Source organism: Heptranchias perlo, chromosome 27, assembly GCF_035084215.1.
Source record: "Heptranchias perlo isolate sHepPer1 chromosome 27, sHepPer1.hap1, whole genome shotgun sequence".
In the NCBI taxonomy this organism is placed as follows: domain Eukaryota; kingdom Metazoa; phylum Chordata; class Chondrichthyes; order Hexanchiformes; family Hexanchidae; genus Heptranchias; species Heptranchias perlo.
Window position 1 is genome coordinate 2,729,073 of NC_090351.1, and position 18,460 is coordinate 2,747,532.

Here is an 18,460-nt window from a genome sequence, read left to right on the forward strand (position 1 = left end):
TCAAGAAAAAGAATAGCCTACGGATGAAGTACCTGGGAGGGGCCAATTCATGGAGTTAATACAATACATTGAACGTACAGCAAACACCGTCTGGGCACAGGGAGACGGGAAAGGCGATTCGGGATATGCACTGTTGAAATTAATTGATAAATACAAGGGCAATTCAGGGATAAACAATGGTGTTGGGGCTAGAGGGCAGGGTAGAGTCATCAGGCATATAGGGTAGGGGCATAGTCTAAGGGATAATTGAGGGGTAAATACATGGAATTGAGATACAGGCTTGGCCCATAGCAGAGACTCGGAGGGAGGTGGGCAGCGGAGCCGATTAAGAGTCAGAGCACAAGACAGCAGCGGGTCATCGGAGAAAATACCCAGCACAAGGCAGGTTTGGCGGCACCGAGGACAAGGCAACCGAGCAAGAGCACCAGCTCCTCTCATTGTAAACACCGAGCAGGGGTTACGGGTCGCGGGTAAATGCAGGAGCATGGAGTGCAGAGATGGGGCAGAAGGCACCAAGCACCGAGGCCTGGGTTCTGGCAGTAATCAGCTCTGGGCAGTGGGTGGTGTTTTTTCCGCCTTCCCCCCCCCCCCCCCCCTAACGCACAGCACGCCTGAGCAGAATGTAGCGCGCATTCCCTAGAGAGAGAGAGGGAGAGGGAGGACTGAACCAGCACAATTAACTGGGTGAGTGGGTTGTAAATATGTAAACATCTGTGCACGGAGCAAAATGGGGGGAGGGGGAAGAGATGGGATTGCAAAGGACTAATCTTACACCGGCCTAGTTATCAGAGTGCACTATTGCTTACTTCACGGAAGTGCGTGCCTGCTAGTCAGTACTGTGCGGATCACTGAAAGCTTTACTCTCCCCCTGAAAGTTGCTCACGATTCTACACGGGATCGCAGCTTGTGAACAAAACAGGAAAACCCGGCAGCCCCTTTTTTTTATACTCTCAGGGCTACACTGCACTTGTGTTGTTTGTTGGTGTTGGAACTATCAATCTATATTAATTCAGTTTAAAGGGCGGCAGCTAACGGAGCCGGACTGCGTGCAAAGACGGTGCATTAGCGTGTTATTACTCACCCGCTCGGCGCTGCACCGGGTGCTGGAGATGCAGCTGTCAGTGCACAGCTGGACTCGCTATTGTTCCTCCTGCATCTTCGGCGCATTCTGGGTAAGAGCCCACCTTCAGGTCACGGGCACACGTGGTCTGCCGCTTCCCTTGTGCTCTCTGCAGATTTGCCTCCCAAACACAGACACTTTGCTTCGAAAACCAATCGTGCATTTCCTTTTACACCCAGACGCTGAACGCCCTGTAACGGCCCTCGTTCGCAAGTAAGAATGTATCTCTCTGGGAACGCGCCGCTCCTTTTTTACTCTCAAACTGTCCTCCTCCCCCCACCCCCATCCTTTTCCAGTCGCAGGCTTTTCCCTCTTAAACTGTCCCCTGCTCGCCAATAAAATGCATCCCAATGGGTGCTCGCAGCCCAAAGGACCTCGCTGCTTAAAGGGCTCTTGTTCTTCTGAGACACCAGTGCTCCTTCTCACTGACCACATTTTTTTTATTCGTTCATGGGATGTGGGCGAGGCCAGCATTTATTGCTCATCCCTAATTGCCCTTGAGAAGGTGGTGGGGAGCCGCCTTCTTGAACCGCTGCAGTCCGTGTGGTGAAGGTTCTCCCACACTGCTGTTAGGAAGGGAGTTCCAGGATTTTGACCCAGCGACAATGAAGGAACGGCGATAGATTTCCAAGTCGGGATGGTGTGTGACTTGGAGGGGAACGTGCAGGTGGTGTTGTTCCCATGTGTCGGCTGCTCTTGTCCTTCTAGATGGTAGAGGTTGCGGGTTTGGGAGGTGCTGTCGAAGAAGCCTTGGCGAGTTGCTGCAGTGCATCCTGTGGATGGTACACACTGCAGCCACAGTGCGCCGGTGGTGAAGGGAGTGAATGTTTAGGGTGGTGGATGGGTGCCAATCAAGCGGGCTGCTTTGTCCTGGATGGTGTCGAGCTTCTTAAGTGTGGAGCTGCACTCATCCAGGCAAGTGGATAGAATTGAAAAGCAGGGAAGATATGTTAGACTTGTATAGAACCTTGGCTAGATCATACTTGAAGGACTGTGAACAGTTCTGGCCTCCATATTACAAAAAAAGATATGAGCACAAAAAGCAAGGAGAAAGTGTAAAAAAAGATTTACAAGGATGATACCACAACTGAGAGGTCATAACTTTCAGAAAAGACTGAACAGGCTGGAGGTTTTTTCTCGAGAAAAGGGAAGGCTGAGGGGTGACCTGATAGAGGTCTTTAAAATTATGAAGGGGTTTGATAGGGTAGACAGAGAGAAAATGTTTCCACCTTTTGGTGGAGTCCAAAACTAGAGGCCACAAATATAATACAGTCATTAATAAATCCAATAAAGAATTCAGGAGAAACTTCTTTACCTAGAGAGTGATTAGAATGTGGAACTTGCTAACACAAGGAGTAGCTGAGGTGAATAGCATAGGTGCATTTAAGGGGAAGTTAAGTAAGTACATGAAGGAGAAAGGAATAGAAGGATATGCTGATAGGGTTAGATGAAGTAAGGTGGGAGGAGGCTCGTGTGGAGCATAAACACCAGCATAGACCAGTTGGGCCGATTGGCTGTTTATTTGCTGTAAGTTCTATGTAAAATTGGCCGGTGGTTTGAATTTGGGTAACAGATTCAGTCTCATACAGGTGAAGAAAATGCATATAACAATCCCTGCTTAGAGATTCGCGAGTTAAATTACAAGTAGCAGGAACACAAGGAAGCAAGTGGCAGACTGAGGTCAGGTCTGACATGCTCTGAGCATCCTGATTTGGAATGGTCAATTGGCAATGAGTGTGTGGTCTGGATTGTCCTTCCTCTGGCCCAGATCCCTCATTGTACTGTCACATTTCTACCCCTCCCAAGGTAGCCACCACATCTCCTATAATGACATTCCTTCCTGTGACACGGGATGACCTTGGTACCTCCAAGTGTCCTTTGTATACATGCTTCCCTATGAAAGAGTTCTAAGCATGGGGCCAGCTTCCATGTGCATGCTGGCAACAGCCAGCTTTACCACTCAACTCCATCATGCTTTCTGGCTGCTTGCCCAAGATTACCTCGTGGATGAGTTATTTGTTTATGGGAGGTGGGCCCTAAGGAGTCAACCACATAGAGTGGGACTGGAGTTATGTGTAGACCAGACCAGGTAGGGGTGGTATGTTGCCTTCTTGCCCTAAATTATCGGGACAGGTTGCATAGACTTGGCTTATATTCCATCGAGTATAGAAGATTAAGGAGTGATCTAATTGAGGTGTTTGAGATGATTAAAATTTGCTGTGGTGTGGGCGGCCAGAACAAGGGTCATAAGCTTACAATTAGAGTTAGGCCGTTCAGGGGTGATGTCAGGAAACAGTTCTTCACACAAAGGGGAGTGGAAAACTGGAACTCTCTCCCCCAAAAAGCTGTTGAACCTAGGTGAATTGAAGATTTCAAAACTGAGATTGACAGATGTTTGTTAGGTAAAGATATTAAGGGATATGGAACCAGGTAAATGGGGTTGAGATACAGTTTAGCCATGATCTAATTGAATGGCAGAACAGGCTCGAGGGGCCGAATGGCCTACTCCTGTTGTAATGTTCTCTGAAAGGCAATGGTGAATGACACTGCAACAGCTTTCATTCTCAGTTTTTCCTTGGTGCTAGCCCACAATCTTCCAGATTTATTAAATACCGTTTCCACAATTTCCCATTGTGGGAGCTGAACCCGCGACCTCTGAGTCACTAGTCTAGTACCACAACCAATAGGCTGCCATACCCTATTGTCCTAACTTTCTTCAGTTCAATAATGGTAAGATCCAAGCCATCATACTTGGGAGCTCTGCTCCCTAGCCCCCGAATGTATCCACCTCCACCAATGGTTGCCCAGGACATATTCTCGGTTTAATGTTTGCCCCGGGTTCAGTTTCAACCCCCATTCATTCTGGTTCGTAAGCAACGATGCTCCGAATCATTTTTTGTTTAGAAGTTCAGAATTTTTTTCGAACAAGTGCTACCAACCCCCCAACCCCCCCCCCCCCCCCCCAAAAAAAAAAACCCTTCCAACTACATAACCTTACTCACTCCTGTCCCTCCTCACTCCCGCCATTACTGAAACTTTCATCTGCGATCCATACGTTTGCCGCCCCTGGGCTGAACTTATCCCTTGCTCTGTTTGCGGCCCCCTGAACCCCAGTCTACACAAACCCCAGCATGTTCAAACTGTGCCTGTCGTATCCCATCGCCTGCTAGAGCTGAACGCCCTCCGACTGGAAGCCTGCTTACCAATCAACTCGTCTTCAAAAGCCTTCACTCGCTCCCCACATTGGCTTTCAAATCCGTGTCTCCATTTACAAATCTCCCCATGGTCTTTCCCACCCTCCCCCTGTGAGTAATTCCGGCCCTACACCCCTATCCTATTCCCACACTCTTTTAACAGGAACATGATGTGCTCCCCTCCCCTTCACTGCACCATGGGACGGCAGAACCTTCACCCATCAAGGCCGTGCGGGCTGTCCTCTCCCTTGTTCCATCTCTTCCCGGCGTCGTAAACTCGCACTCCGTGTCCGACCCTCCACCTTTCGAAGCGCCCGGGGGCAGTTATATTAAAAGCGGTTTATAAATACAGGAACTAGTTGGGCAGAAGTGGCCATGTCCATCAACTGAAAATGCAAACGTCAAACATCGGGCATGTGCATGTGGACGTGTACAGTATTATCTGTATGTGTGATGAACACAGAGGTGTACATCTGTAACCGTATCCATGATAATCTGTATGTGCTATGTATATATGTGCGTGTATATATACACCACTGCTCATGTAGGTATAAGTCTATAGATTGGTAGGCAAATCTGTAATTGAACAATGGGCGGCCTTTATGGAGGAGATGGTTCGGGTACAGTCTAGGTACATTCCCACGAGGGGGAAAGGTAGGGCAACTAAAGCCAGAGCTTCCTGGATCACAAAAGAGATAGCGAGTAAGATGAAGCAGAAAAAGGGGAGAATGATAGATGTCAGGTTGATAACACAAGTGAGAACCAGGCTGAATGTAGAAAGTTCAGAGGGGAAGTGAAAAATGAAATAAGAGGGGCAAAGAAAGAATGTGAGAATACACTGGTGGCAAACATAAAAAGGAATCCAAAAGTCTTCTATAGGCATGTAAACGGTAAACGGGTCGTAAGAGGAGCGCTGGGGTCGATTAGGAACTAAAAAGGAGACCTACTCATGGAGGCAGAGGGCATGGCCGAGGTACTAAATGAGTACTTTGCATCTGTCTTTACCAAGGATGGAGATGCTGCCAGTCTCAGTAAAGGAAGATATAGTTGAGATATTGGAAGGGCTAAAAATTGATAAAGAGGAGGTACTAGAAAGGCTAGCTGTACTTAAAGTAGATACGTCACCTGGTCCGGATGGGATGCATCCTAGATTGCTGAGGGAAGTAAGGGTGGAAATTGCAGAGGTACTGGCCATAATCTTCCAAACATCCTTAGCATGGGGTTGGTGCCAGAGGACTGGAGAATTGCAAATGTTACACCCTTGTTCAAAAAACGGTGTAAGGATAAACCCAGCAACTACAGGCCAGTCAGTTTAACCTCGGTGATGGGGAAACTTTTAGAAACAATAATCCGGGACAGAATTAATAGTCTCTTGGACAAATATGGATTGATTAGGGAAAGCCAACACGGATTTATTAAAGGCAAATCGTATTTAACTAACTTGATTAAGTTTTTTAATGAGGTAACAGAGAGGGTAGATGAGGGCAATGCAGTTGATGTGGTGTATATGGACTTTCAAAAGGCGTTTGATAAAGTGCCGCATAATAGGCTTATCATCAAGATTGAAGCCCATGGAATAAAAGGGGACAGTAGCAGCATGGATACCGAATTGGCTAAGTAACAGGAAGCAGAGAGTAGTGGTGAACGGTTGTTTATCGGACTGGAGGGAGGTGTACAATGGTGTTCTCCAGGGGTCAGTGCTGGGACCACTGCTTTTCTTGATAAATATTAATGACTTGGACTTGGGTGTACAGGGCACAATTTCCAAATTGGCAGTTGACACAAATCTTGGAAGTGTAATGAACAGTGAGGAGGATAGTGATAGATTTCAAGAGGATATAGACAGGCTGGTGGCATGGGCTGACACGTGGCAGATAAAATTTAACACAGAAAAATGCGAGATAATACATTTCGGTAGGAAGAATGAGGAGAGGTAATATAAACTAGAGGGCACAATTCGAAAAGGGGTACAGGAACAGAATGATCTGGGGGTATATGTACACAAATCGTTGAAAGTGGCAGGGCAGGTTGAGAAAGTGGTTAAAAAAGTACACTGGATCCTGCACTTTATAAATAGAGACAGAGTACAAAAACAAGGAAGTCATGATGAACCTTTAAAAAACACTGGTTCGGCCAGAACTGGAGTACTGAGTCCAGTTCTGGGCACCGCACTTTAGGAAAGATGTGAAGGCCTTAGAGAGGGTGCAGAATAGATTTACTAGAATGATTTCAGGGATGAAGGATTTTAGTTATGTGGATAGACTGGAGAAGCTGGGGTTGTTCTCCTTGGAACAGAGATAGTTGCGAGGAGATTTGATAGAGGTGTTCAAAATCTTGAAGGGTCGAGGCAGAGTAGATGGAGAGAAACTGTTCCCATTGGCAGAAGGGTTAAGGATCAGAGGTCATAGATTTAAGCTAATTGGCAAAAGAACCAAAGGTGACATGAGGAAAAACTTTTTATGCAGCGAATGGTTGGGATCTGGAATGCACTGCCCGGGGGGGTGGTGGAGGAATCATGGCCTTCAAAATGGAACTGGATAAGTACTTGAAAGCAAAAAATTGCAGGGATAGGGCGGGGGAGTGGGACTAGCTGAATTGCTCTTGCAAACAGTCGGCACGGACTCGATGGGCCGAATGGCCTCCTTCCGCGCTGTAACCTTTCTATGCTTCGATGATGCTAGTGCAGAAATGTGTGTATATCTGCAGTTGTGTGCAATGCCGAGGTTTGTGAAACCTGTATTAACTGCTATGCTATTTTGAAATGAAGTACAAACCCCTTTGTTAAGTGACCCCCTTCCATCTCTGCCGACTGAGAACAATGTGGAATTGGTGACCAGCCATGTGTGGCCCTCAAAACACGATACCTTTAACATTCGGTATTTCCGGATGGAAGGGTTGAGGCCTGAGCATCAGGAGTGTTTAACAGAAAGGAACAGGAGAGGTTAAATCTTTGTTTGAAACACTCCGGTTCTTTGTATGTGTATATAATGCATTGAAGTAATGTCTGTAATCACGCCGAACTGGTTGAATGGGTCGGGATCTCGGTCATGAGTTTTATATCAAGCCGTTCTAGTTGATAACACAGCCAAGCGAAAGTGCATGGATGTATTGGGGAGAGAGCCTAATATGTTTGGTTTGACAATTTACTGTCCTGTTAGCATCACCGTGTTTAATTTCCAACGATGCGGCGAATTATAACGCAGTATATGGCGTTGAGTGTTCATTGACAGAGTACACAGGCTGACCCACTGGTACACGGAGAATGGGCGCAGAAGGTAACTGAAAGAGTTGGAAGAAACTATTGAATGAAACAGACATGAACACAGGGTATAGAGCAGTATAAAACACGGGGTGTGGGGGAGTGTAACACACGGGGTGTGGGAGAGTATAATAGGGGCGGTGTGGGACAGTATAATGGGGGGGGGGACAGTATAATGGGGGGGGGTGGGACAGTGTAATAGGGGGGGGGGTGGACTGTACAATACACGGGGTGTGGGGACAGTGTATATACACGGGGTGTGGGACAGTGTATATACACGGGGTGTGGGACAGTGTATATACACGGGGTGTGGGACAGTGTATATACACGGGGTGTGGGACAGTGTATATACACGGGGTGTGGGACAGTGTATATACACGGGGTGTGGGGACAGTGTATATACACGGGGTGTGGGACAGTGTATATACACGGGGTGTGGGACAGTGTATATACACGGGGTGTGGGACAGTGTATATACACGGGGTGTGGGACAGTGTATATACACGGGGTGTGGGACAGTGTATATACACGGGGTGTGGGACAGTGTAATGGGGGGGGTGGGACAGTGTAATGAGGGGGGGTGTGGGACAGTGTAATGGGGGGGGTGGGACAGTGTGACAGGGGGATGTGGGACAGTGTAATGGGGGGGGGGGGGTGTGGGACAGTGTGACAGGGGAGTGTGGGACAGTGTAATGGGGGGTGTGTGGGACAGTGTAACGGGGGAGTGTGGGACAGTTTAACAGGGGGGGGGTGTGGGACAGTGTAATGGGGGGGTGTGGGACAGTGTAACAGGGGGGGGTGTGGGACAGTGTAATGGGGGGGGGGGTGTGGGACAGTGTAATGGGGGGTGTGTGGGACAGTGTAATGGGGGGTGTGTGGGACAGTGTAACGGGGGGGGTGTGGGACAGTTTAACAGGGGGGGGTGTGGGACAGTGTAATGGGGGGGTGTGGGACAGTGTAACAGGGGGGGGTGTGGGACAGTGTAACAGGGGGGGGTGTGGGACAGTGTAACGGGGGGGGGTGGGACAGTGTAACGGGGGGGGGGTGGGACAGTGTAATGGGGGGGTGGGGACAGTGTAATGGGGGGGTGGGACAGTGTGACAGGGGGATGTGGGACAGTGTAATGGGGGGGGGTGTGGGACAGTGTAATGGGGGGTGTGTGGGACAGTGTAATGGGGGGTGTGTGGGACAGTGTAACGGGGGGGGTGTGGGACAGTTTAACAGGGGGGGGGTGTGGGACAGTGTAATGGGGGGGTGTGGGACAGTGTAACAGGGGGGGGTGTGGGACAGTGTAACAGGGGGGGGTGTGGGACAGTGTAACAGGGGGGGGTGTGGGACAGTGTAACGGGGGGGGGGGGGGGTGGGACAGTGTAACGGGGGGGGGGGTGGGACAGTGTAATGGGGGGGTGGGACAGTGTAATGGGGGGGTGGGACAGTGTAACAGGGGGGATGTGGGACAGTGTAACGGGGGGGGAGGTGTGGGGCAGTGTAATGGGGGGGGGGGTGGGGCAGTGTAATGGGGGGGGTGGGACAGTGTAATGGGGGGGGGGGTGTGGAACAGTGTAATGGGGGGGGGGTGTGGAACAGTGTAACAGGGGGGATGTGGGACAGTGTAATAGGGGGGTGTGGGTTGTACAATACACGGGGTGTGGGGCAGTATAAAAGCTGGATTTCCTGGAACCCACCAGCTATTCACTCTGAGTGTAAAAGTGCTTCCTGACATCAATCCCAGTTTGGACCTACATCCGTTTTTTCTGAATTCAATGTGAAAGAATGCCAAGGAGTTACTTCCATCCCAGAGTGTCATAAACCTCTACTAAAGTCGCATCTCATTAATTTCTAACCACCGCTCAGTCTCCGAACACCAATGCTCAAAGCCTGGTACCCAGCAGCCGCACCATTTCCAGAGCTCGGTTATTTGCCCGTTCCTTCGGTTACCCAAGCGGCCTCACCACAGCACTGGTTTCAACCGGAGCCCCTTAACCTGTTGATTTGGCAATGAAGCTCAGCATTCGGTCCCCTTTATTGCTTCTTCCTCCAAATGACCGGACATGGGCACTGTTGAGTGTGCTATCAGTCCGGGATCTCTGATATTTTCTCCTATCTACTTATTCATCCATTTGTCTTTCACTATTATGCCATATGATTCGGGCGGTGAAAATGATCAGTCTATTAGTTCTATATCCATTGGCAAGTTACCCCAGCCCTGTCTGAATTCCGTTCCCTTCATGTGTAGCACGCTATTCACAATTAGCCACCATCTGAATGTGAAAATTAATTAGTCACTTGTCTGACTAACTGTATAGCTGATCTAAGTCCTTCTGCTAAGTTTAATTCCATCCTCTGTCTCCATTGCACTCCGTATTTTAATGTGGTTTGTAACAGTCATGTGCCTATAGAAATTACAACACGGAAACAGGCCGTTGGGCCCAACCAGTCCCTATTGGTGTTTATTCTGCACACGAGCAGTAGTCTTAATCCCATGCACCTCCCTCTTCCGTATCCCTACACCTCCCTTTCCCTCAACCACCTTTCTAACCTGTTCTTAAATGTTGAAATGGTCTCTGCTTCATTCACTAACTCTAGTAATGCATTCCACAGCCTCAATCTTTTGTAAAAAAAAAATCTCCTGCTCTCTGTCCTAAATCTCACCTTTAAATTTATATCCGTGTTCCTCCTCCGAGACTCATCAGCCATTGTTTCATAGTGCTACATGATAGCTGCTCAGGGGTTTGCACAGACTCCCCTGCCACACGCACACACTCACACACACTCTCACAAACACTCAGACACACACTCACACACACACTCACACACAGGCACAAACACTCAGACACACACTCTCACAGACACACATACTCTCAGACATACACACACACACACACACTCACCTGCACACTCACATTGTGAGATAAAGTTCATTTCTTTCAGTGAGTTATTCAGGATATAACCTTGAGTACCCTTGAATGTTAAAGATTCGATTTACTGGTTAATAAGAGAGAATTAGAAAGGAGCTGGTGCAGCAATAAGTTAGTACACGTTTTTTTTTGCCCCTGGCGCCTGTGTTGGAATCCAGCCCAGGCTGTTGGGATGAACACCTGCTCTCTCTATTCCTGGCCCGGCCAGCTCTCGCCCGCCCACTCGTGGCCCGGCCAGCTCTCGCCCGCCCACTCGTGGCCCGGCCAGCTCTCGCCCGCCCACTCGTGGCCCGGCCAGCTCTCGCCCGCCCAGCTCTGCTTCATCTATTCCTGGCCCAGCCAGCTTTTGTCAAACCATTTTTGGCCTGGCCGTCTCTGACCTATCTACTCCTGCCTTGGTGAGCCTCTGAAAGCCTCGTTAAAAACAACTATGACCAAAAAACAGTTTTTAATTGAGTTTCAAGGAAATAGTTCCACTAATTAAAGGAGGATGTTTGGAGAGTACTTTCTTTTCGAAGAAAATGATAAACTTGCCTTAAATGTTTATATTTTTTTACCATTGGGTCACCATTGACCAGAAATTCAACTGGACCAGCCACATAAATGCCGTGGTTAATAGAGCAGGTTAGAGGCTGGGTGTTCTGCAGCGAATGGCTCATGTCCTGACTCCCCAAGCCTCTTTACCACCTACAAGGCACAAATCAGGATTGTGTTGGAATACTCGCCACTTGCTTGGATGAGTGCAGCTCCAACAACACTCAAGAAGCTCGACACCATTCAGGACAAAGCAGCCCGCTTGATTGGCACCCCATCCACCACCCGAAACATTCACTCCCTTCACCACCGGCGCACAGTGGCTGCAGTGTGTACCATCCACAGGATAGGAACATAGGAACAGGAGTAGGCCATTCAGCCCCTTGTGCCTGCTCCACCATTTGATAAAATCATGGCTGATCTGTGATCTAACTCCATATACCTGCCTTTGGCCCATATCCCTTAATACCTTTGGTTGCCAAAAAGCTATCTATCTCAGATTTAAATTTAGCAATTGAGCTAGTATCAATTGCCGTTTGCGGAAGAGAGTTCCAAACTTCTACCACCCTTTGTGTGTAGAAATGTTTTCTAATCTCACTCCTGAAAGGTCTGGCTCTAATTTTTAGACTGTGCCCCCTACTCCTAGAATCCCCAACCAGCAGAAATAGTTTCTCTCTATCCACCCTATCTGTTCCCCATAATATCTTATAAACTTCGATCAGATCACCCCTTAACCTTCTAAATTCTAGAGAATACAACCCCAATTTGTGTAATGCACTGCAGCAACTCGCCAAGGCTTCTTCGACAGCACCTCCCAAGCCCACCACCTCTACCACCTAGAAGGACAAGGACAGCAAGCACATGGGAACAACACCACCTGCACATTCCCCTCCCTCACACACCATCCCGACTTGGACACATATCGGCTGTTCCTTCATTGACGCTGGGTCAAAATCCTGGAACTCCCTACCTAACAGCACTGTGAGAGAACCTTCACCTCATAGACTGCAGCGGTTCAAGAAGATGGTTCACCACCACCTTCTTGAGGTTAGGGATAGGCTACCTCAAATATCGGCTCTCTCGGCTGGGCTGCTCCAGTCACATCAATTACGGGGAGTTCTCAGGAAACAACGGGTGAAGAGAGTGACTTTAATCCGGCTGGAGGGCCTCCCTGGGGCTGTCTCGTCCTTTCAAAACACACTAGGAGCTGGGATAACATTCCACAAGTGGGAGTTGAGGCAGCAAGTGACTCCTGCATTACTGGACCATGATGTAATTGAATGGCGGAACAGGCTCAAGGGGCTGAATGGTTGTCTACTGTTCCTAAGACCAAACTCTGAAAGTCCTTTGTTCGACATGCAAGAAAAGACCATCGTTTGTGCAGATTCCACCCAACAGGTTGTAGACATGTGGCCGGCAGCCTCTGTATAAGACCAGAAACGCGATGCCTCTATCAACACATTACATTGCCATGAGCCGCACTCCCTGATGCTCTTTGCTCAGGCTATACTCGCCGCTCCTTGTCGCACCCCATGTCCCACACTGTCTCCACTCAGTCTCTGTCCTTTCCCCGTTTCTTTGCGAGGACTTGCTATGGCTGCCCAATCAGCGGCGGATCATGTCAATGCTAGGGGAGGGGTGCGCATTACAGGTGATTTGGACAGGGAAGGGTTAAGAGTCACACCCCCGCAACAAAAGAACCGCAATTGGCTTTTGAGAGGTGGGTTCGCCGCCACCATCTACTTTAGTGGACACTTTAGGACAGATTTATCGATCTCGCCATCCAAAGACACAGGGCATTGGCTGACGCTTAGTAAGATGCTGTTAAGGATAGACGGAAATTAGTGATCTGCGGAAAAGTGCAAGGAGCACATTTCTGACCTATGGCCATGCGGTAGTGAAATGGTCGCAGGATCTTCTCCCGAGTCTGCTCCTGGGCCTGATAAAAACAGCGACTCACAGGTCCAGGACGAGGGTCGCTCCAGCTGCCTCTCTTCCCCGGTCTTCCCCCTGCCCGGGTGGCCCTGGATGTGTAACTTGCGGCGTCCAGCTTTATGTTCGGGGCCTTCCGTCTCCGGTGGGCACCGCAGGGAATAGTGTCGGATTGACATGGATAATAGTGTTGTGATTTAACATTATAAATTTATCTTAGTACAATTAGATCTCATGTAGATGATCATATTAGTGGGTTCTCCTCAGGTGAGGGGTCACTAAAGGAGCTGTTTTTCAGTTCGTGACACTTGTGCAACCCAATGTCTCCTTATCGGTCTAATCAAAAATAGACAAGAGGCGAAAAGCCGCAGGATTAGGAACCATTTAACAGTTACTCTTCCAGCAATTTAATGTGAATATTGTGGAATATATCCACCACCGCCCCTCCCCCAAGATCAAGATTAAGGATATACCAGCTCAAGACAATTTTAAAATTGGGATAACTGCCACATTTAAACTCAAATCCAAGAGCTGAAATGGCAGCGAGCCAAGCCACTGTTCCAAATCGGCCCTCTTAACCTCAAACTAGCAGTCCTTCATAGAATACAAGGTTAATGAAGGCCTCTTCTACTGGTCCTACTCTCGCCCCATTTTGAGAACCCAGCCATGTCCAATATCTGGCATTTCTCTCGGCCTGTGCTCAGACTTGGTTCATCTTCCATCATTATTGAACTGTGTAATTTCCCTGATTGCACCAATAGTTTCCTTTCGGATCTGGTGCAATTTCCTGGCAGGTCGCCTTTACAAACTGATCTTATGTGAAAAGTAACAAAATCTTCGACCTCAACTCCACTTTCCCGCCTGATCCCCATATCCCTTGATTCCCTTAGTGTCCAAAAATCTATCGATCTCAGCCTTGAATATATTCAATGACTGAGCATCCACAGCCCTCTGGGGTAGAGAATTCTAAAAATTCACAACCCTCTGAGTGAAGAAATTTTTCCTCATCTGTCCTAAATGGCCGATCCCTTATCTTGAGACCATGTCCTCTAGTTTTAGACTCTCCAGTCAGGGGGAACAGCCTCTCAGCAACAACCCTGTCAAGCTCTCTAGGAATTTTATACGTTTCAATGAGATCACCTCTAATTCTTCTAAACTCCAGAGAGTATAGGCCCATTCTAATCAATCTCTCCTCATAGGACAACCCTCATCCCAGGAATCAATCCAGTGAACTTTCATTGCACTCCCTCTAAGGCAAATATATCCTTCCTTAGATAAGGAGACCAAAACTTTACTTTTAGTCGTTCATGGGATGTGGGCGTCGCTGGCGAGGCCAGCATTTATTGCCCATCCCTAATTGCCCTTGAGAAGGTGGTGGTGAGCTGCCTTCTATGAACCACTGCAGTCCGTGTGGTGACGGTTCTCCCACTGTGCTGTTGGGAAGGGAGTTCCAGGATTATGACCCAGCAACGATGAAGGAACGGCGATATATTTCTAAGTCGGGATGGTGTGTGACTTGGAGGGGAACGTGCAGGTGGTGTTGTTCTCATGTGCCTGCTGCTCTTGCCCTTCTAGGTGGTAGAGGTCGCGGGTTTGGGAGGTGCTGTCGAAGAAGCCTTGGTGAGTTGCTGCAATGCATCCTGTGGATGGTACACACTGCAGCCACAGTGCGCTGGTGGTGAAGGGAGTGAATGTTTAGGCTGGTGGATGGGATGCCAATCAAGCAGGTTGCTTTGTCCTGGATGGTGTTGACCTTCTTGAGTGTTGTTGGAGCTGCACTCATCCAGGCATGTGGAGAGTATTCCATCACACTCCTGACTTGTGCCTTGTAGATGGTGGAAAGGCTTTGGGGAGTCAGGAGGTGAGTCACTCGCCGCAGAATACTCAGCCTCTGACCTGCTCTCGTAGCCACAGTATTTATATGGCTGGTCCAGTTAAGTTTCTGGTCAATGGTGACCTCCAGGATGTTGATGGTGGGGGATTTGGTGATGGTAATGCCGTTGAATGTCAAGGGGAGGTGGTTAGATTCTCTCTTGTTGGAGATGGTCATTGCCTGGCACTTATCTGGCGTGAATGTTACTTGCCACTTATGAGCCCAAGCCTGGATGTTGTCCAGGTCTAGCTGCATGCGGGCTCGGACTGCTTCATTATTTGAGGGGTTCCGAATGGAACTGAACACTGTGCAATCATCAGCAAACATCCCCATTTCTGACCTTATGATGGAGGGAAGGTCATTGATGAAGCAGCTGAAGATGGTTGGTCCTAGGACACTGCCCTGAGGAACTCCTGCAGCAATGCCCAGGGGCTGAGATGATTGGCCTCCAACAACCACTACCATCTTCCTTTGTGCTATGTATGACTCCAGCCACTGGAGAGTTTTCCCCCTGATTCCCATTGACTTCAATTTTACTAGGGCTCCTTGGTGCCACACTCGATCAAATGCTGCCTTGATGTCAAGGGCAGTCACTCTCACCTCACCGCTGGAATTCAGCTCTTTTGTCCATATTTGGACCAAGGCTGTAATGAGGTCTGGGGCCGAGTGGTCCTGGCGGAACCCAAACTGAGCATCGGTGAGCAGGTTATTGGTGAGTAAGTGCCGCTTGATAGCACTGTCGACGACACCTTCCATCGCTTTGCTGATGATTGAGAGTAGATGGATGGGGCGGTAATTGGCCGGATTTGATTTGTCCTGCTTTTTGTGGACAGGACATACCTGGGCAATTTTCCACATTGTCGGGTAGATGCCAGTGTTGTAGCTGTACTGGAACAGCTTGGCTAGAGGTGCAGCTCGTTCTGGAGCACAAGGCTTCAGCACTACAGCTGGGATGTTGTTGGGGCCCATAGCCTTTGCTGTATCCAGTGCACTCAGCCGTTTCTTGATATCACGTGGAGTGAATCGAATTGGCTGAAGACTGGCTCCTGTGATGGTGGGGATTTCGGGAGGAGGCCGAGATGGATCATCCACTCGGCACTTCTGGCTGAAGATGGTTGCAAACGCTTCAGCCTTGTCTTTTGCACTCATGTGCTGGACTCCACCATCATTTAGGATGGGGATGTTTGCAGAGCCTCCTCCTCCCGTTAGTTGTTTAATTGTCCACCACCATTCACGACTGGATGTGGCAGGACTGCAAAGCTTTGATCTGACCCGTTGGTTGTGGAATCGCTTAGCTCTGTCTATAGCATGCTGCTTCTGCTGTTTAACATGCATGTAGTCCTGAGTTGTAGCTTCACCAGGTTGGCACCTCATTTTTAGGTACGCCTGGTGCTGCTCCTGGCATGGTTGATCCCCTGGTTGATGGTCATGGTAGAGTGAGGAATATGCCGGGCCATGAGGTTACAGATTGTGCTGGAATACAATTCTGCTGCTGCTGATGGCCCACAGTGCCTCATGGATGCCCAGTTTTGAGCTGCTAGATCTGTTCTGAATCTATCCCATTGTAGCATGGTGGTAGTGCCACACAACACGTTGGATGGTGTCCTCAGTGCGAAGACGGGACTTCGTCTCCACGAGGACTGTGCGGTGGTTACTCCTACCAATACTGTCATGGACAGATGCATTTGCGACAGGTTGATTGGTGAGGACGAGGTCAAGTAAGTTTTTCCCTCGTGTTGGTTCGCTCACCACCTGTCGCAGGCCCAGTCTAGCAGCTGTGTCCTTCAGGACTCGGCCAGCAGTTGTGCTACCGAGCCACTCTTGGTGATGGACATTGAAGTCCCCCACCCAGAGTACATTTTGTGCTTCCTCCAAGTGGTGCTCAACATGGAGGAGGACTGATTCATCAGCTGAGGGAGGGCAGTCGGTGGTAATCAGCAGGAGGTTTCCTTGCCCATGTTTGACCTGATGCCATGAGATTTCATGGAGTCCAGAGTCAATGTTGAGGACTCCTAGGGCCACTCCCTCCTGACTGTATATCACTGTACCGCCACCTCTGGTGGGTCTGTCCTGCCAGTGGGACAGGACATACCCAGGGACAGTGATGGAAGTGTCTGGGACAAGGTATGATTCTGTGAGTATGGCTATGTCAGGCTGTTGCTTGACTCGTCTGTGGGACAGCTCTCCCAATTTTGGCACAAGTCCCCAGATGTTCGTGAGGAGGACTTTGCAGGGTCGACTGGGCTTGGTTTGCCGTTGTCGTGTCCGGTGCCTCGTGGTCCGATGCCGGGTGGTCTGTCCGGTTTTATTCTTATTATGACTTTTCGTAGCGAGATTTTACAACTGAGTGGCTTGCCAGGCCATTTCAGAGGGCAATTAAGAATCAACCACATTGCTGTGGGTTTGGAGTCACATTTTGGCCAGACCAGGTAAGGACGGCAGGTTTCCTTCCCTGAAGGGCATTAGTGAACCAGATGGTTTTTTACGACAATCCGGTAGTTTTATGGCTACCATTACTGATACTAGTATTTTAATTCCAGATTTTTATTTAATTCATTGAATTTAATTAATTGAATTTAAATTTTCCAGCTGTCGTGGCGAGATTTGAACTCATGATTCTGGATTTTAGTCCAGGCCTCTGGATTACTAGTCCAGTAACATAACCACAATGCTACCGTACACAGTACTGCAGGTGTGGTCTCACCAAAGCCCTGTACAATTGAAGCAAGACTTACTTACTCTTATACTCCAACCCCCTTGCAATAAAGGCTAACATACCATTTGCCTTCCTAATTGCTTGCTGTACCTACATGTTAACTTTTCATGTACAAGGACACCCAAATCCCTCTGACTCGCAACATTTCTTAGTCTCTCACCTTTTAAAAAAATATTCTGCTTTTCTACTTGCCAAAATGGATAATTTCACATTTCCCCACATTATACTCCATCTGCCACCTTCTTGCCCACTCACTTAACCTGTCCATATCCCTTTGCAGCCTCTTTGTGTCCTCATCACAGCTTACTTTCCCACCTAGCCTTGTATCATCAGCAAACTTGGATACATTACACACAGTCCCTTCATCTAAGCCATTAATATATCGTGTAAACAGCTGGGGCCCAAGCACTGATCCCTGTGGCACCCCACTAGTTACAACCTGCCAACCCAAAAATGACCCATTTATTCCTACTCTCTGTTTTCTGTCCGTTAACTAATCCTCTATCCATGTTAATATATTACCCCCAATCCCATGAGCCCTCATCTTGTGTAACAACCTCTTGTGTGGCACCTTATCTAATGACTTTTGAAAATCCAAATATACAACATCCACTGATTCCCCCTTTATCTACCCTGCTGCTAACAATCAATCCATCTCAGTTTTGAAATTTTCAATTGACCTACCCTCAACGGCATTTTGGGGAGAGAGTTCCATATTTCCACTACCCTTTGTGTTAAGAAGTGCTTTCAAACGTCACTCCTGAATGGCTCAGCTCTAATTTTAAGGTTATTCTCCCTTGTTCTGGACTTTCCCACCAGAGGAAATAGTTTTTCTCTATTTATCCTATCAAATCCTTTAATCATCTTAAACACTTCAATTAGATCACCCCTTAATCTTCCATATTCAAGGGAAT

General features: G+C 48.5%; 1 protein-coding gene across 1 annotated transcript in view; it reads right to left on the reverse strand.

Moving 5' to 3' along the window:
• The window catches only part of LOC137344319 (uncharacterized), a 35,297-nt gene extending 22,161 nt beyond the window's left edge, over nt 1–13,136 (reverse strand). Inside the window, exon 1 of the mRNA XM_068007180.1 lies at nt 12,907–13,136. Within this exon, the coding sequence (XP_067863281.1) occupies nt 12,907–13,136 (230 nt within the window). The remainder of the gene's footprint in view (nt 1–12,906) is intronic.
• Nucleotides 13,137–18,460: the final 5,324 nt, after the last annotated feature.